The sequence below is a fragment of the Camelina sativa genome, chromosome 11 (assembly GCF_000633955.1).
Source record: "Camelina sativa cultivar DH55 chromosome 11, Cs, whole genome shotgun sequence".
NCBI lineage: Eukaryota > Viridiplantae > Streptophyta > Magnoliopsida > Brassicales > Brassicaceae > Camelina > Camelina sativa.
This window is the reverse complement of record NC_025695.1, coordinates 34153727-34174149: the sequence shown is the minus strand read 5'-3', so window position 1 is coordinate 34174149 and position 20423 is coordinate 34153727. Positions and strand designations below refer to the sequence as shown.

Genomic DNA, 20423 nt, shown 5'->3' with positions numbered 1-20423 from the left:
CAACACGCCCTCTAGCTTCCCTCTAGTGGTCACTTGTAAGACAAATACTATCATAAGTAATCTAAGATTACTTAGTGAGTCTCAGGGGTCCCTGCAGAAGATTAGATTCCCATCCCAACCCCAAATCACAAGGAATCAATCACCACTTCACAACAATCAATCAGAGAAAACATGCAGAAGGTAATAAGCCAAGCAAATAACCACAAGCAAGCAATCAATGCAACATGCAAAACCTGAATTGAAATTAAGTTTTTTTTTTAAACAAGTTTTACTAGGGCCCAGATATGCTGCTTTCCATCCCTTTCCCTTTTTATATCTGCATTACAACCACAAAGGCATGCAACCAGAAATAAACTCCAACTACACCGTCGCGTAAACAGCCTCGGTCAAGGTAGCGAACCAAGACACCGAGCTCTTCGCAACTACATGCAACACTATGTTAAGGTGCATGTTGTAACGGTTCCACAGGGAAGGTCAGTCACATCTCCATTCTTAGTGCACTTATGGCTAGTCAGACCTCCCGTCACGAACACCACGCACTAAGACCATCCAACAATTTGATTCTTAAGTTTATGGCCTTAAAGAACACATAAAACTTTAAATAACAATACATAACCTCACATGCAATGGATAGAATAAACATTTATGATCCACCATGGAATTCACCCCAAACATTTTACTTACGTTTATGGTTTAAAAACACATAAACAACAAGTAACAATGTTAAACCTCATGTGCAATAGATCAAATGAACGGATCAACATCCACGCTCATGATCTACCATGGCATTCACCTCAACACTTCACCACACACAAAAAAATAGATGCAAAACTTCAAAGAAATCTACCAAGAAATCATGAAGATTCAATCTATATGCACATGCAAACCGAATCTAGAACGAGTCTCCCAACTCCGTACTAGATCGGATCAATGCTCCCTGAACTCACTGTTTTTCGAAGAACTCAAGCTTCTCCAACTCAATCACTTGCTAGCTTCCACCTCTTCTCGCAGATGCAGTAACTTCAATCCAAGCTTCTCACACTTAAGCAAATTTCTCTCAACTATTTACTACTCTCTCCAACAGCCTTTGGGTAAAGCTCTCTCTCTTCTCTTCTCCAAATGAAAAAGAGAGATGACTTTTATAGGGAGTGTGGACGAGCATGCCTTCACCATGAAAAATGTGAGGTGTCCTCTCACTAGGCCCGTGAGCCCATCCATATCCGACGGTCGGTTTGCTACGTCCGGGAGGCTTTAAAGACTTGTTACCGTCTCTACAAATCACCACATGATCTTTCCTTGTGTTTTGCCCTCACTCGCATAGTTCCGACAGTCACTTTCCGGAAGGTCACTCACGCTAAGACTACTCCAGCATAAGCACGCTTAACTGTGGAGTTCTCTCAGGAGCCTTGACCAAAAAAATAAGTACAATTTAGTGACATAGGTGGCCAAATCAATTCTTTTAAACCTCTCTGCATGTCACTGAAACTAGGGTGTCACATAATTTCTCAATGTGTATCAGCTCAAAAAGCGTGGAACTCATTGGAGAATATGTTTGATGGAACGACAAGTGTTAAGAGAACAAAGTTGGATATGTTGGCATCATAATTTAAGAATTTAAGAATAATAAAAAAAAAAAACAGAACTTGTGGCTGAGTCCAGTCCCAAATTATGCGATATATCTAATGGGACTTGTGCTCTTGGAAAATATTACAAAGACAAAAAAACTTGTGAAGAGGCTGAAGCGATCATTCCCTGCAAAATTTTGAGTTAAAAATTTCTGCAGTTGAAGAAGCTCATAATATAGATGAGATGGCTTTTGATGAGTTTGTTGGGATTCTTAAAGCTTTTAAGTTAAACAAAACATATGAAGCTGAAGGAGTTTAAAAGAAGGAAGATGAAGTTAAGGAATTAATAGAGAAGGAAGTTGACATTGGAGTTGCTCTTAAGGTATCATTATATGAAGATTCAATGGCTATGCTATCAAAAGGGTTTGCTAAATATCTGAACCTTAGGGGAAAAAAGAAGAAGAATAGAATGGATGAAGAAGGTAGAAGTTCAACAAAGAATGTTCATTGTTTTGAATGTAAAGGGCATCAGCGACTGCAACAGTATCTGCATCTGTGTATGCAGCAAAACCTCCAATTATATCTAAATCTGCAACTACAATAGAACATGAATCTGAAAGTGATAAAGATGCAAAGAGTATGAATTATAAAAAACTTGGTAAGAAGTATGAGATGTTGTATGAATATTAGCTTAAAGTAATTGAGGATAATTCAGTTTTGATTAAGGAGAAGCTCAAGTTAGAGGCTAAAGTCATTGAAATAGAGAAATATGCAACAAAAAAAAAGATGAAGCATCACAAGCTAATGTTCAACTTGAAGAAACTCAAAATTTTTTGAGGATGCTTAATAATGGTACAAATAAGTTGGATCATATTCCGAGTATTGGCAAGACATATACGTGTGGCCTTGGATTTGAAGAAAAAGTTTCATAATCGGATCTGGTGTTTGTTTCGAATGGAAAAATCACATCTGCATCAGGAACTGTGTCAAAAACTATAACTGTGACAGAGACAGCTTCAAAGACTGTATGTATGAAAGAGCATGGTACAAAAATTTCTGAATTGCAGAATGCACCTAGATAAGTTTTTTTGACCTGTTTGTCATCATTGTGGTATTGTTGGACATATTAGACCAAGATGTTTCAAATTGTTGAGAGAGAGGAGCCAAATGGAGAATGCTTATGATGTAAGGTTTCATGGTCCTACATGTTATCATTGTGGAGTTCAAGGACATATTAAGATGAACTATTTCAGATTCATTAGAGAGGTTAATCTTGGAGGTCTAAGGCGCAACAAGATTTGGGTTAGAAAAGATGATGTCTATAGAGGTGTACTAAGCTATCAACCGCGTATTGCAAAGCGGGGAGAATTTTCCAATTAGCTTTGACCATGTTGTAACTCATTCAGGGGGAGAATTAAGATGTGTTTGGTGATATTGTTTAGGATTTTGAATTGATGAGTTCACAAACATAGTTAAAATGGAGGAGAATGAAGATGTACTGGTCTATCTAAAGTAGTGTCTTTGTGATACAAGAAGTAAAACTGATTGTTGTTGGTTCGTGTGCATGTGAAGTTTCTAGAATGTCTCAGAAGGCAATGTTAAAGGAAAGTTTGAGGATGAATCAAAGAGGAAAACTAATGTTTCATTGGTTGATTAGATTGGAGTTTTACAAGGAAAAGGAAAACAGCAAAAAGGAAAAAAGCTTTTTCTTATGGAATTTAGAAATCTTCTCATATGGTGTTTAGTAAGTCTTGATGGATATATAAGAAGTTGTTGGGCACGTCCTTGAGAGATAAGAGAGCTGAGGCATAAAGGATAAAAACATGATAACTCTCTATTTTATACTTTCTTAGGCATCTTTTTATCCATGTTTTGCATTGTATATAGCCTAACCTTAGCATTTTTAGGTTCTTAACCTTATGAATTTGCATTTAGGTTATTTAGGGTGCGACATTGTCGCAGTTGTGCATTTTGGATGAAAACAGGTGCTTTGGAGCCTAAAAAGAGCAAGAACGAAGCAAAACCCGAGCATGTACCACAGATGGTGTGATCGTGCAAGAAGAATAGTCTGAACCTTAACCCGATCAAGAGGGTCTGAGTGCAAGAAGAACAACCCAAAGCCTAACCCGAGGGGGTACCCGACCCTAGCCTTGTGTAGACCTTCGGCAGAGCTAGGCGGCTAGGTCAAAGGGGTTTCCATATATAAACCCCTTCCTATTTTCTCACCCTAGGCAGCCGCAGACACTCACGAACCATAGAGCGAGAGCTACTGAGAGAGAGAGAAAACGATTTTACACTTTTGAAGCTTTGTTAGGATTTGATTTTTACTCCTTTTTCATCTACTTTTCGACAACGATTCTGTATTATATTTTTGTCTCCTTTTCAATATATTTCATTCGATGCAATTCTCATTTGTTTATGCTTGTATGTCGTTTATCATGAGATCTGAGTAGTGAACCAAAGTTTCTAGGGATGGGATAAGTTAGTGAGTGTTCTTAATCGATTAGGATGTTTAGATTGATTGTTCTTATTAAAATTCCCTTCTAGATTATTGTTCTTAATGCTAGTTTCAGACCGAGAGGTTGAGACTAGATCTAGGGTGTTTTGCCATCAAGAGATGTTTGTTGAAATGCTTGAACCAACAAATGCTACAAATCTATTCACTTAACCTAAGAGATTAGATGAGTAAGGAATTCATTGACATTAGTGGATCAGATGTTATTGCCTGCTTGGTCATATTTCTCCAACGAGAGTTGGGTAAGAAAATGATTAAGGTTGATTGTTTCTACCATGAGAATGGATTAACAAGGGTTAGATATCCACTGTCTAGGGAATAAATTTCTTTAGACATGTAAAATGTTCTAAATCGATTAGGAATACTTATGAACTGATTACCCCATCCTTAGAGGCTTTCGTATTTGACTATTTAAGTTTTTACCTTTAACTCGTCCCTTTACTCGAGCAGGTACTCGATCACCAACTTCGTGTAGGCCCTCGAGTTGTTCATCATTCTTTTCTTAGTTTTCCTATTACTCGACCGCTTACTTGATCTGGTACTCAATTGCTTGCATTGTGTATCGAGGTTGAGTAGTTCTTCTTTCATTCTTTTTATTACTATTAACACTAGGTTGTTAGTCAAAACCCCACTTATTACTTGGCTAGATTTGCATTTTTCTGATTGCATCTTATCTGCTAGCATAACAACCATTTAGATTGATAACCTTTTGTACTACAACTGCATAAGGAATTGATACCCTGGGTGAAAAACCTGTTATCAAAATCTAGAGAGCTTTCTCATTATGTGCGGCTTAGTTTTGTGGTTTGGTGCTTGTGTGATCAAGCTTCTTTGTTCGTCGGTGTGACGTATGTGTGAAGGTTGCTTCAAAGAGTTGGAGATCTGAAGTCTAGGCTCAAGGAAGGTTTAGCCCAAGGTTAGGTTATCTTTGTTGAAATCTAGGCTCAATGTGAGTTTAGTTAAGGGTAGAGTTTATTTTTAAGGTTTCATATAATAGAATGGAGCGGTGAATTAAGAGGATTGTGCTTGATTTACGTGTTTGGGAATAGGTTGTACTTGCTTTCTTGTTCTAGTGGAATTGAAATCTGGACGCGGTCCCGAGGAGTAGAAAAAACCGAACCTCGTTAATAAATTTCTTTTGTTGTTTACTTTCTGTACTTTATTTTTTGTACCTAATCTTCATTAACATACACCTCCACATTGTAACATCCGCAAACTGGAATCCCAGTTTAGTATGTGCATCGATTGATGCAGGGGTGGTGTCGATCGATGCAATGTTGGTTTCACGAACGAGTTTAAGTTAAATGTTGCGTTTTGGGGTTAGCAAAACCCTGAAATTGTTTACAAGGGGGAACTCGAGGGTTTGGTCGAGTTTAGCTGATTTTGAGAGAAAAAATGAGAGAAAAGGAGTTCTTCACTGTTCTTGGTTCTCCTAGTACCACCATATTCTGAGACATTGTGGCTTGTGAATACGGTTGGTATATCGACTTCGGATGATGATCCGGGAGAGCGCTGTAGGGTAGAAACCCGAGAGATGAATATTAGACTGCCTTATATATTATGGCATGCGTGCTTAGGCATGATGAAGAGCCAATATTATGGCATGCAGGTTTCAGCCTGATGGGGAGCCAATAGAAACTCAAGGTTAAGGTCTATGAGTAAAGGAAAGTCCAAAAGTCGAGAGCAAATAATGCATTGAACGTGAGTTTATCGCCTAGATGGGACCTTCATAGATCGGTCGGAGGAGTGTGGGTCGTGGAGACGGTTTCACGGGAGTCATTGGCTGATGATTGTTCGAGATTCGAGGACGAATCTATATTGGTGGGAGAGAATTATAACATCCACGAACAGAAATCCCGGTTTAGGATGTGCATCGATCGATGCAGGGATGGTGTCGATCGATGCAAGGTTGGTTTTTGCGAACGAGTTTAAGTTAAACGTTGCATTTTGGGGTTAAGAAAACCCTGAAATCGTTTATAAAAGGGGGAACTCGAGGGTTTGGTCGAGTTTAGCCGATTTTGAGAGAAAAGAAGAGAGAAAAGGAGTTCTTCACTGTTCTTGAAGTTTTTGGTGAGATTTGGGAGTTTGGTGACTCTTTTTGGGAGATCTGAAGCTAGGAACGTTGTAGGAACATGCTAGGAGCGTAGATCCATCGTTTTAGGGTCAGAATCTTCTTCGACAAAGGTGAGTGCATGACCATTGCTTATCTAAGCTTGAGATTTTCTTTGATCTGCTTGTTTATTTGTTTATTTGGCTTGTTATAATGTTGTTGAGTCGCAAGAGGCTTGGGAAGCTTTTTGTGGCTTTGGTTTGTGTGCTTTGGTAGTTTAGGGACAGAGATCCGACGAGAAGGTTCGGGGGAAAATGATGCTCGGCATGTGCATCAGTCGATACAATGCGAGGACGGTGCGGTTCGACCTAGGAGCATCGGTCGATGCCATGTGGAAGCGTGGGTCAATGCAATTAGGGATTTCGTGCAATGTTAAGCATGCGTCGGTCGACGCAGTGTGAGTGTCGGTCGATGCAAATGAACCTTGCTTCAGTCGATGCGACCCCAGTTGGTGTCGGTCGATGCAGTGTCCTGGTTTGTTGTTTGGTTATTGTATGTTGTTTGATGGTTAGAGGTATCTCAATTGCTTGTGTGTATAGCTTAGTAGATGGGAGGATTGCCTCACTAAGTGTTTATAAAATACTCACACATCTCATATGTGTTGTGGTGCAGGTAAAGGAAAAGTGTGATCGTGGAATCAAGGCGATGAAGAGGAGGATGTTCTAGTGGCTCGTTGTTTGGTGGTCTGACTTCTGTTAGGTTGTTAGAGTTGGGTCATTAGAACATTGCTATGTTGCTGGTTTTATGTTCATTAGAACATTGCTATGTTGCTGGTTTTATGTTTTATGACTGTTGGATTGAATTATTGGTTATTGGTTTATTGTTTATTGATCATTGGTTTAAGTTATTGTGTTGGTTATTTTCTGCTGTTTGGTTGATTGTGGTTAGGTGGCTAGTGGATATGAGACCACTAGTTAATTAGTTAATTATTATTATAAAAAAAAAACGGGTCGGGTTGTTTCCCACATAATGTCGACCAACACTTATCAATGCCCTCACACCATCCTCGCCTTGGTGTCGGTCGACCCCTGCCAAGCAGCGATCTCTTTCGATTTCCAGCTCTGACTTCTGCCTCCAAACACCTCACACGCGTCCAAGGCATTCCCAAGTGAAACCAAGCCACATGAGTCACGAAAAGCACAAAACACCCAAAGAAATCAATCAAACAACTCACAAAATCACAGAAACAAAGATCTTACCTTAAATAAGCCATGTTCATGCACTCACTTTTGCAAAACAGAGAGATTAACAACCAGAAAAGAACCACATTAAGCTCCTTCCACATCCTTAGCCTCAAATTTCCACTCACAGGGAGATATCTCAAAAGAACAAGAAAGTGCTTCTCCAAACTCACAAGAAACTCACTAGGAACCTTCTTCTCACTTCCTTTTATCTCTGGGACGAAAACAGTTAACCAAACCCCTTGGACATCAAACTCAACCTTAAATACAAGAAATTAGAATTAACTCGAACCCTAACCATGTTGACGGTGTCAAGCGACACCCCTCATGGTGTCGATTACACCATCAACCGAAACTTGGTTCACATGAGTTACAATTTGTCAGCTGGAGTCAACGACTATAGGGACTTCAAGCCATCAAAGAGACTCTTAGTAGCGTTGGATTTTGGGTTTAAGAAGTGGCATTGTATTGTAAATTTTATTATCATATAAAAATGGAAAGGAAAAAAAAAGATCGAAACGAGAAAGGGAAAAATGTCATATAAATAATGAATTTTCAAGTTTTGACTATTTAAACCATAAATTTTGTTGTAGGTCAACTAAAACATCAATTTTTATTAACTAACTATTTTAAACATTATGTTTCGTTGACCAAACCACAAAATACGTGACGTTAGATTTGATGACCGAGTAACTAACAACATTACTTTGCCGTTAACCATACCGTTAACGACAAATGATGTTAATTTGCAGAAGTTTTAATTCAAAAAATATATCATTTTCGTCCTCTTCATTTCAAATGAATCATTTTTCTATAGGTTTTTCTATTAATAATAACAATTTCTCAGAGCATCATCATAGGTAATTCTCTAAAATTGGATTCTCAAATAATATTTTAAAAAAATAATGTTATTTAATTTAAATTTTGTTTTTTTTAAAAAAAATCAACCAATCAGATTATGATATAGTGAGAGGAAGATCTGATAGTGTCTTTTGGAAATTTTGGTAGAGATCTTATGTCTCTCTTTTTTCTCGATTTTTCATTATTTTTTATTATTTTTTTATTAACTTGACATTCACTAATGGATGACCAATGGAGATGGTCTAACTTAGTTAATCATTAAATTAAGTTTAAGAGCCAACCTATACTTGGAGTATTTGGTTAATGATTGAATGTAAATGCAAATGCAAATGAAAATGATAATGCGGCTGTGGACCTGTGGTAAGAACTATTCAAATATGTTGGTTTCGTTTTCACAAAAAAAAATTATTGATAAGAAAATGTATACATAAGATTTAGATATATACGCCAGCATACACTTTTTTTTAGAGGAAAGACTTTGGCTCCAAATGGTTCGGTGTATCATATGAGAATAGTTGAAGATCCATCTCAAATTTTACCGTTTATCACGGAAACGTAAGAAAATATATATTCACGTCATTTGTCCCATTTCATGTTAGATTGATGAACATAGAAAATAAATTTGAGAAAATATTTCATCCATTTAAAATGAGAGAAACAAATTAAAGAAGAATAAAACATTACTTTTTCAATTTATTCCACTAGAATTTCGCATTTTATTTATTTTAATATGAACTATTTGCACCTTTTACTATGGAAAATATTATGATTTGTGGTCAAACCAAACCATGTATACAAAGATACAACTGACATTATATGTTTTTTTTTTTTGTTTTTTTTTTTTAACTAGGAGAAGTTCAGACCTGGATTTTAATCTTCCCCATAACACGAAACCAGTTTTTGCTGATACCCTATAACATGGTGTAAAACATTTTTCCCCGAGAATTGAATTAGAGAACACATGAATCCAACTACTGCACTTAAACCACTAGTCCAACGCACCAGTGGTTAAACTAACATTATATGTTGTGCGGAAGAGAACTCCTAAATATTGAAATAATATTTATATAAATGATAAAATGGCCATCAATTTCAGAAATGCAGGCTTTGGATTCACGATAGCCAACGGTCTACATACCGTATCGAAACCACCCACGACATGCTCGATAAGCATTACACACACTCACATGACACATCATTATATTAATTTTATATTCTAATGAAGTATAGGTCAAACTCTTGACAATAACGTACGAACCTCTCTTTCTTTCTCAACGTTTTTATGTATAAATATCCTAACGAAAGTGAATAGCCACCACAAAGTTCTCTATAAATAGCCATTTGGTTTCTTTAACAATCTTCATAAATCAATACCTCGATCCCAAAGAAGAAAGAGACTAAGAGAGAATAAAAAAAGAGAAGAGAGATGCCAGGTGGATGCTCAGGTATTATATATATCAACACCATCTTTCAGCATGTACACGATAGAGTTTCAATTTTATAAAGCACTATAGATTTATTTTGAAATATGTATATTCTGAAATAATTCCTAAAATTTCTGTAAAAAGTTATAAACACATCAAAGATATGTTTGTTAAAAAAGTTGCACATAATTTACAAATATTTTATTGAGAAAATTACGTACGTATATATATATATATATATATATATGCATGATATATAGTTGATAATCAATCATAAAATGATCATAGAGTATCATAATTTAGTACAATTAATAAATATATTTGTAATATGCCAATGTGTATATGGGATGAAGAGCTCATGGCCTGAATTGGTGGGGAGAAGAGGAGAAGAAGCAAAAGAGATCATCGATAGAGAGAACACCAAAGTGACGGCTATGATTATATCTGAAAATGCGGTTGTTTTGACCGTTGTGGTATGCGATAGGGTTTATGTTCGTGTCAATGACCACGGCATTGTCACAAAAACCCCGGTCGTTGGGCAATTTAATGATACATGTGTGTAAGAATCAGTGTGGAACTTAATATGTAATGTAAGCCCTTTAAAAAAAAAACATAATAATTTATCTGTGAAATATATACGATATACTTGTTGCGAGTGTTGTAATAAAGAAACTAGGCATATATATAATATATGCCTCGATTTGTATGTTTTTATAATGGTCAAATAGTTATAGTTAACTAACTTCTTCTATTTTATTCTTTGTTTTCGAAAGTCAACTTTTTGATTATATATACAAACTCCAAACTAAATATAATTAACGACGAATCTCGTGTATATCATAATAATTTGGCTTTTTTAGTCTAATAAATTGGGATAAATTCAAACCCTTAAGGAATCAAATTAAGGACATCGTGAACTAGTTTTACTGAAAATTAACAATAATAAATATATGTAACTAAATAAAATAACAATGGTCGTAATTCATAAATGATCTCTTTTCTATGTACCCTAACACTATAATTCATAAATGATCTCTTTTCAATGTATCTCTTTTCAATGGTCGTAACAAATATATATAAATGATCTCTTTTCATAAATGATACATAAAATTATAATTTGATACACTAACACTACACACCAAATTTTTTTTTTCCAAAGTCTAAATGTCTCTTTTCAATGTACCCTTAATCAAATGACGATTGCGAAACGGAAAAAGTATTGAAAAAATTACTAGTGACATGTTTTAATTTTGACTTGTTTTTAAATCATTCACGACTTTGCAATGGATTATCAACTTCGTCTCTAGTTTCTCTAATTCTATCATGTCTCTTTCGTGTGTTTGAAAACATTTCGTGAAATAAATAATAGCGATGATATTATCAATTGTCACAATATCGCAAATTCACAATCATTTACAATATACGATAATTTTAGCCATTGGAAAAACTCGTTTTTAGCTACAAATATATATAATAAATAAAAAAACCCATTACCCAAAATAAAAGTATCACCACAATCTTCAGTTTTATTTTACCAATAACATGATCGCACACAACTAGAGACCATAATAGTCTCTTTATTATTACATTGTCATACAAACAAACGATAATTTATACTCGCTATTTTTATGGAGTACGTTACATAACATTTGATATATATACCGTATTATAATAATAATAATCAACCGATTATGGGAATTTGAACAACGACTCCGCAATCGTTGACCCAAACATAAACACGAGAGCAAATAAAGATCTCAGGAACAGCTGTTCCATCCAAAATGATAACTGCTTTCATTTTGGGGTTCTCTCTTTCGATCACTTCTTTTGCATATTCTCCTTTTGTTCCCATCAGCTCTGGCCACGAGCTTTTACCTGGATCTGTTTATGAATTGATTAACACATAAGAATTGGACCAAAACTTTAAGAGTGACATCACATAATGATGGTTAAGTATGTAATATGTATACCTTCACATATGCTTGTCATCTTTACTTGAGTAAATGTATTGATGTGTAGGTTTACGTGACTTTACTTTAGTTAGTTCGTATTGTGGGTTCTTCTCCGGATAACAAACATGGTATTTATAGATCGTTGATTCTGAAGATTTCAAGTACATTGGTTGTTCAATATTGACTTCCCAAGTTTTTTGAATTATAATATAAGATAGAATTATACCGTCTCGTATTCAAGTCACCCACAACTTACTATATATTAAACTAAACGAATTCTAATTTATAAAGCAACCGTATCGTGTATATCACAATTAATCGCATATGCATCCGGATGATGTTGATCTATGTGATGTGGCAAGTGGCAAGGGGCAACTGTCAAGTTTGTTTAATGACTAATACTCTAATAGATACGAAACTCCAATAATCTTATATATATTTTTGTTTTATCCGTGCGCTTTCGTTTCTTTAGATCTATTTTGTACAATGGATAACGTCGTTTTATATTTTGAACGGTTTGCGCCGTAGGAGAGTACGTAGACATGGGCGCAAATACCTGTTACTTGCCACGTACCTGCTTTAAAACAACAAGCACTTCGTTGACAACCGGATAATTAATAAGTACACATTTATGACTTACACGTACAAGGCAAATATCAAGTCTTAAAAACAAATTCACTTATCTAGCTTGTTTGTCCGTTATTTGCTTTAATATAGGAAAATTTTGAATAATTTATTTGAATGTATATATCTTCTAGTTTATAACTTACAAAAACCAAAATCAGAAAGCTAAAAAATAATTAGAACTTAGAATGTTTTGTAATTTGTATTATATATGAGATTTTTTTTTGTATTTATGTACTTTGGTTCAAGAAGTAAGTATCTTACAAATTAAATAACAAGCCGGATCAAGACGGGTCTAGTTTACTTGTAAGTAATCAGATTTTGAACAAGTACTTATTACGGAAGAGAAAAAGTAAACAAATGCGTAAATTAAAGAGTGAATGTAAATGCAAATGTAGTTGTGGATAGAGCTATATATGACCAATATATAAAAGTCAACTTGAACTATTCAAATATGAATGGTCTTCTTTTAATTTCTACAAATTTAATTAAAACAGAAGAAAAAAGATATATACATATGACATATATCATATATATACGCCAGCATACATTTTCTTTAGATGAAAGACTTTATGACGGTCGGAAATATTATGTTTTGTGATGTAGATAGAAAAGTACAACTAAAATTGTGTCGAAGAAAAATTCAAAAATATGGACAATATCTTGCATAAAATGGCTACCAGTTTCAGAAATTGGATTCATCACGGGAGCCTACGGCCGGCCTGCATATCATATTTAAACCATCCACGACTTTCTCGATAAACATTACAAATATGTTCGTGCAAGTTACATATTTTAGAGCCCCCATATTGTGTTCAAACATTTGCATATACAAAATATGTCACATGTCCTTATCTATCTCTGACGTGTATCTAAAAGGTAGGCGAAACTCTTAGCAATATATAATTGACAAATAGGTACATGTCAAGTAATACGAAATTGACAATTTTGAAAACAACATCACGTTGGGTCAAAAGCGTACGAATCTCTCTTTCTTTCTCTATGTTTTCACATATCCTAAAGAAAGTGAATAGCCACCGCAAAGTTCTCTATAAATAGTTATTTGGTTTCTTTTACAATCTTCATAACTTATAACCTTCCAAAGAAGAAAGAGAGGAAAAAAGAGGTTTAAAAAAAAAAGAGAATAGAAATGTCAGACGTATGCCCAGGTATTATAGATATACACCATCTTTTAGCATGTGCAAGATAGAGTTACAAAATTTATAAAGTACTATAGATTTATTTTGAATTCAGAAATATAGCTATATATATTTTCCATAAAAAAAGTTATTAAAACATCAAAGTTATGTTTCTTATAAAAGTTGCACATGATTTACAAGTAGTTTGATTGAGAAGGTTATGATAAGTAACTATTTAGACGTATATATATATATATATATATATATATATATATATATATATATATATATATATATATATGAGTGCATGCACGATAGTTTTTTTTTTTATTTTTGGAAAGAAGGCATTAGGCATGCATGATAATCATCATATTGTATAACAATTTTAGTAATATTATGTAATGTGACAATGTGTATATGCATAGATACTGCAGGAGAAGGGATGAAGAGCTCATGGCCTGAATTGGTAGGGAAAAGAGGAGAAGAAGCCAAAGAGATCATCGATATAGAGAACACTAAAGTGACGGCTGAGATTATTTCTGAAAATGCAATTGTTTTGGCCGTTGTGGTTTGCGACAGGGTTTATGTTCGTGTCAATGACCACGGCATCGTCACACAAATCCCTTTCGTTGGTTAATTTAATTGTTGTTATATATGTGTGTGAAGCAATATGGAACTTGATGTGTAATGTATGTGTGAAATAAGATATGCTTCATTGTAAATGTTGTAATAAAGAACGAGGCATCTATATGCCTCAATTTGAATGTTTATTTGATTATAATAATAAACAATTGCTATATAATATATATATATATATATATATATATTAAAAAGAAAAGAATATATTCATGATAACACCCTCGATATAGTCGATCTCCCAATATCTCAGCTTTTAGTTAAATTTATTTGTTCTTGAGTTTTTATGAACACAAACGAGAATGTTAGGTCTCGATCAGAGTTTGGTAAACAAGAACACAAGAATTTTTTAATAGGTAGATATGACTATCTTCTATGGTTGTTTTATTGCTTTCTATAAGAGAGATTATTGAGTCCTAAAGATATAAAGAGAATACCAAGAGATAACACCAAACAAGAAACAAGAATATCCAAAAATAAAAATAAAAACCAAAACCACCAACACTAAGTTTCCGAAGCTTCTCCAACCGCCTAGACCACATAACATGGGTTAGGCCTTCTAACGCGGACGGGCCGTTTCTCATGTATGAGCCCATCAATACTTTTCCCACGAACAATAACATTGTCCTCAAGGCTTGGTATGAAATCAGGGAAACTCTCCCCGACCTGCTGCTCACTCTCCCAAGTAGCGTCCTCGTCCGCTAAGCCCTTCCACTTGATCAACAGTTCAGTGTGAGTCTTACAACCAAGTTGGACATGTCTCTGGCGGAGCGCTACTTCCGGTTGGAAGTGGAGGTAACCAATTTCACATAAGGGGGGAAGCTCCCGCAACACCGGCACCATAGTCCCCACATGAGGCTTCAACAGAGAGACGTAGAAAACGAGATGAATGCGAGATCCGAAGGCAGCTTAAGCCGGTATGCCACAGCGCCCACCTAATCTTCAACCTGAAACGCCCCAAAAGAACTTATGCGCCAGCTTTTGGGACGTGCGTTGAAGGACAGAGCGCTGCCGATAAGGCTGGAGCCAGAGATAAACCCAGCTTCCGCACTCCAGCTGAACATCCTATCGCTTAGCATCAACCAACTGCTTGCTCCGATTGTTGGCCTTGTGAAGGTGGTGCTTCAGCTCCGTCAGTAGCTCGTCGCGAGATGCGAGCTGCTCATCGATCTCTGCTAGGCTGGAGGAACCAACTTCATACGATGGAACCGCAGTGGAGCTCGACCGTATAGCGCCTGAAAAGGAGTCATACCAGTGGAAGAGTGGTAAGACATGTTATACCAAAATTCCGCCCATGGTAAGAGCGAACTCCACTGCGTGGGGCGTTTCTGGACAAAACACCACAGGAACTGCTCAATGCACCGGTTGACCACTTCGGTATGTCCGTCTGACTGTGGGTGGTAAGATGATGACATTCTTAGCTTTGTGCAAGCCAACTTCCAAAATTTTCGCCAAAAAAAGGTCACAAACACCGGTTCACGATCACTCACTATGGACCGTGGCATGCCATGCAGGTTAACAATCAGTTCCACAAACCGTTCGGCCACCATCTTAGTCGTATACGGGTGCGCCAATGATACCAGGTGAGCTGACTTGGTTAACCTATCAACGACCACCATAATGGCCGTGTGACCATTCGACCAAGGCAAGCCATCAACAAAGTCTATGGACACATCCTCCAATACCTTATCCGGAACTGGCAAGGGCTGGAGAAGGCCTGCGGGTGATAAGGACATCGATTTAGCCTGCTGACACACGTCACACTCTGCCACGTACTATTTGATTACACGATGCATAGATGGCCAATAAAATTGCCGACCAATACGCTTATAGGTGCGTAACACCCCCAAATGACCACCCATAGGGGTGTCATGGTACTCCTGTAGAAGCTGGGGAACCAATGGTGGAGTAGGAGGTATCACTACACGGTACTTGTAACAAAGCAACCCATCACGCCAAGAATATGGTTCCCTTGGCCGTGAATTCACAAGTTTCCCCACTCGCTACATATACTCGTCCGTTTTTGACAACCCTCGAATGTCGTCCCATAAGGACGTCCGCTGCACAAAAATAGCATTGAGCACGGGAATACCGGTCACCCAAGACAACGCATCGACACCCACATTAGTCTTTCCCGCCTTGTATGTGATCTCATAATCATAACCAACAAGCTTTCCCATCCACTTCTGCTGTTCCAGCGTCAAAATCCGCTGCTCCAAAAGGTAATACAGGCTTACCTAATCCGTCTGTATGCAAAATCTTCTTCCTAAAAGGTAAGGCCTCCACGTACGTATCACGACCATGATAACAAGCTCTACACGCATAGCGTAGCTCGGCCCACTGCAGTGGACCCTCAAATCATCACGAAAGGCCCTCATAAACCTCCTGATTTGAGCTTCCTCGGACTCCATCACCCGACCCCCATACATCAAAAGTCGACTGAACTCCACGTCTAGCTCCCGCACCGACCGAGTCCCCTGAGATAACTGTAGGAACTGAACCTCCAACTGGTCTAGTGCCTCCCGGGAAAAGTACTTGCGATTCAACTCCTCCACAAAGTCAACCCAAGTCATCTCCCTTTGCACATTCCTGACAGCCACTGATTTCCACAACAAGTGAGCATTTGAACCAGGTAATGGACCCCTATGAACACCCAAAACTCCTGAGGACATCTAAGAGACTGGAAGTTCTCTCGCCCTCCACGCATCTGCAATGGTAGGGTCATAACCACCTGAAAACCGCTTTGTACCAATGTTACTTATCTCCCTCAGCATGGTCACATACAGGGAGTGAGCTCTGGCACCCACAGTAACTTGCTGATGCACCTCCGCCGCCACTAGCGGTACCCCATGAGCCTGTGCCGGTACAGCTCTTGGCAACCGCTCCAACAACTGCATTAACAAGCCCATCAGGTCAACACCTCCCCCAGGGGCTCCACCTGCTGGGACTTCCGTACCCGGAACCCTAGCACCACCGGCCAACCTAGCACAAACACCGCCCACACTGACTCCCTCGGCGCCTATGGTCCTATCGGTACCTCCACCGGCCACACTCATGGACCCCTCTAGAAGCTCTGTGACTCGCTGACGCCCTCAGCTGTCCCACTCTGGTCCACGGTATCGCTAACTGATATATCATGGTTTTTATGGTTTTTAACCATGATATAAGTGTGCTTTTTGAGTCCTTTGATTTGTATTGTAGGATGTTTTTGAGTCTTTACAGGTTTTCTAAGATTTTGGCACGGATGGAGCGGAATGAAGCAATTCAGATAATTTTGTAGCGTTTAACTGAAGGAAACCAACTTGGAATAAATTCAGACTGATGCTATCGATCGAAAACGCCTTAGTGTCGGTCGATACCTTGTTTAGCCGACGAGAGAAGCCAAGTTTTGAAAATTTTACAAATTTTCCCGAAGTTTTCCACAATTGCAACACAAGCCCCTGACGTGTTTTAGGATATATATATATATATATATATATATATATATATATATTGTTTTTGGGTTTTAGAAACCCTTAAGTTATTTTCTAAGCAACTTTTTGAGAGAGAGATATTGAGAGATTTTGGGAGAGACGAATCTGAATTCTTTTATAGAGAGAATATTTCTAAACTCCCTCTTTTACCTTTGATATCTATTGCATGTTATTCAGAATTATGTCTTGTTCTTCTTTAAATATGTCTGAGTAGTTTGCTTGTTAGGTTCAGAGTTTTTCATAGGGTTTTTATGATTTATTAGATCTGTAATTTTTAGGGTTCATTATCTCTTATGATCTTCATCTCTAGTTGTTTTTCACATTAATTCTTGATTGATCACCTAGAATTAATAACTTAGGAAAATAAATTGATATGAGAATATAATTGATTTTCCTGATTAAACCATTGATGAGCAAAATTATTTTTTACAAAGAAATTTGATTTAGTAATTTTGTGAACAAATCTAAACCTGATTTTAAAGCTGATTTATAGCCTAGAAATTTACAAAGAGATTTGGATTTTCTGGTTTTAATTTTAAATAATATTTGCAGTGAGAACTGATTTATTTTACAAATTTTGTTTAGAGTTCTAGATCCGATTTTATCTGTTTGAACCTTAATTAATTTACTGATCTAATATTTCACAATTACCTGAGAAATTCCATTGGTCTAGATTTTTGATCATCTGAATTTACAACACTTTTATTTAATTTTGTATTGCTTTTCAATAATTAAATTAACTTGTTTAGCGTAATAACAAAACTCCATAGTCTATTGTGTTTGATCTTGAGTCTTTGTGGATTCGATCCTTAAGTACTACAGTGATCTCTTGTTTGAGAGAGTAGCTCCAGGAATTAATTTGAGCTTATCAAATTTTGGCGCCGTTGTCGGGGACTCTTTGATCTACCATTAGATTTGAGTTTTTAATTTCGTCTAAATTTTTCTTTTTATTTGCAACTTACACGCTTTTGTTTCTCTTCTCTTGTGTGTTTCAGGTATATGCCTAATAAGCCTAACACAAGGTGCAACAAGACTGGTCCAACTGTGAAGCTTTCAAACCAAGAGTTGGGGAAGTTAGGCGTGAAAACCGAAAAGCAGCCAAATCTTTGAAGATGATTAATCCAATCATTCTGAGAGCTGATGAGGCTGGTATTTTGAGGGATCAAGAGGGCCACTTGCACAATGAGCAGGGCCAAAAGATTGATGTTGAGGGCAATGTGATTGCTGAGATTGTCGTAGGCGAAGAACAAGCCAATGGTGTCGACCGACGCCAACAAGGTGTCGACCGACACCCACCTCCAGCAGGCGTACGTGGAGCTGCCAACCACGTCCAGAACCCAGTTTGAAGACCGGATCAACCCCGGGACTTGATTAGGACCATTGCAGACTTCAACAGAGCTGATTTGATGTATGAAAACCGTTATGCAATTGTTCCACCTCCATTCCCAATGAATGATTTTAAGCTGATGCTTGCATACTTCCAGCTAGTTGGGCAGAGACCTTTCTCAAACCTGCCAAATGAGAAGCCTCTGGATCATATTGAGCATTTTGAGGATCTGGTGACTAGTATAAAGGCCAATGGGGTGACTGAAGACTACATCTACTACAAGCTTTTTCCATACTCACTTGCAGGAGAAGCATCTTAATGGTTGAAGCAGTCGTCACCCGGTTCATTGAGAAATTGGCAAGACATCAAGGTGGTTTTCCTGAACTATTTCTATGATGATGCAACTGATGAGCTGAGAGTCAAGCTGTTCTCCTTCAAGAAATGACCAGATGAAGCTTTCAAGGCAGCTTGGGTGAGATTCAAGGCTTATCAGAGGGACTGTCCACACCATGGCTTCTCGAGAGTTTAATTGCTGAGTATTTTCTTCAGAGGGTGTGATTGGGAGTATCAGTTAGCTTTGGATGCTGCAAGCCATAGAAATTTCAAGACGAGATATCCAGAAGAAGCTAAGAATTTGATTTGAGAATCTGGCCAGCAGCAACAGCACTAAGAGAGCTGATGCTGAAAGGAAAAGATTACATGGTGGATTTGATGCAAACCAGCTGCCTTCAGTCAACGCTAAGCTTGATTCAGTTCACAACCTCCTGGTTGATAAGAAATCAGTTCACTTTGCTGCTGAAGTGGAAACTTATGAACCCGAACCTGAGCAAGGTAATGAAGAAGAGGATGTCAACTTTGTCTATGGAAACCAAGGTCAGCGGTTTGGTAATCAGCAAGGAAGCAAGCCTTACAGTGGAAACAACCAGCGCAGTAACTTTCAGGGCAATTCTTCTTGTTTCCCACCCAAGCCTGACTATCAGAAACAATAAAAAAGCAGCGGGTACACAAGGACTTATGGTAATAACTCATATCAGTCCCCTCCTCCTAAGACAGCTGAAAGTAGTAGGATGGAAACTATGCGTGAGCAGCTTTTGCAAGGTCAAGAGCAAATGACAATAACTTTCAATGGGAAACTTGATAATTTCTACACTGAGCTTAATGGCAAATTTGAAGCTTTGAACATTTTTTTCAAGAAACTGGAGAGGGTTGCACAAACTGCTGGGTCCGCCAAAAGGAAAAAGGGATTTCTCCCTGGGAGAACTGAATCAAATCCTAAGCATTCATGTAATGCAGTGACTTTGAGAAGCGGTAAACAGTTACATTCAATGCCTACAATGATTCAATGAGATGAGTTGCATGAGTTGATCGAAGAAGACGAAGATGGGGATGTCTCGGCTGAGCCAGTGTCGACCGACACTGAAGAGCATCGGTCAACGCCCTTATCACCTGAAGCTTCGGACAAAAACCCAGAAGATGGCGTCGACCGACACCAGTCACAAGCAGAAAATCCGAGTGCCACATCTTCCACTCCAGTGGCTGAACGAGTTTATAAACCCAAGGTTCCATTCTCCAAGAACCCAAGGAAGTCCAAACAAGAGCTAGATGATGCTAAATGC

The 20423-nt window shown here is 37.6% G+C and overlaps 3 protein-coding genes across 3 annotated transcripts; 2 read left to right on the top strand and 1 right to left on the bottom strand.

The window, feature by feature from the left end:
- LOC104725104 (proteinase inhibitor-like) lies at positions 10004-10398 on the top strand. The gene has a single exon (XM_019232424.1). It carries the CDS (start codon positions 10004-10006, stop codon positions 10217-10219), a length of 216 nt encoding a protein of 71 aa, XP_019087969.1. The 3' UTR covers positions 10220-10398.
- Positions 11157-11686, bottom strand: LOC104725103 (inhibitor of trypsin and hageman factor). The gene is made up of 2 exons (XM_010443708.2): positions 11627-11686; positions 11157-11537 (listed from the first exon to the last, which is right to left on the bottom strand). Exons 1-2 carry the CDS (start codon positions 11643-11645, stop codon positions 11338-11340), a joined length of 219 nt encoding a protein of 72 aa, XP_010442010.1. The 5' UTR covers positions 11646-11686; the 3' UTR covers positions 11157-11337.
- On the top strand, positions 13299-14173 carry LOC104725101 (proteinase inhibitor-like). Its single transcript, XM_010443707.2, has 2 exons — positions 13299-13401; positions 13797-14173. Exons 1-2 carry the CDS (start codon positions 13383-13385, stop codon positions 14006-14008), a joined length of 231 nt encoding a protein of 76 aa, XP_010442009.1. The 5' UTR covers positions 13299-13382; the 3' UTR covers positions 14009-14173.

Excerpts from the sequence above, each read along its gene's own strand:
- LOC104725104 (XM_019232424.1), top strand. The coding sequence starts at position 10,004 with ATGAAGAGCTCATGGCCTGAATTGGTGGGGAGAAGAGGAGAAGAAGCA.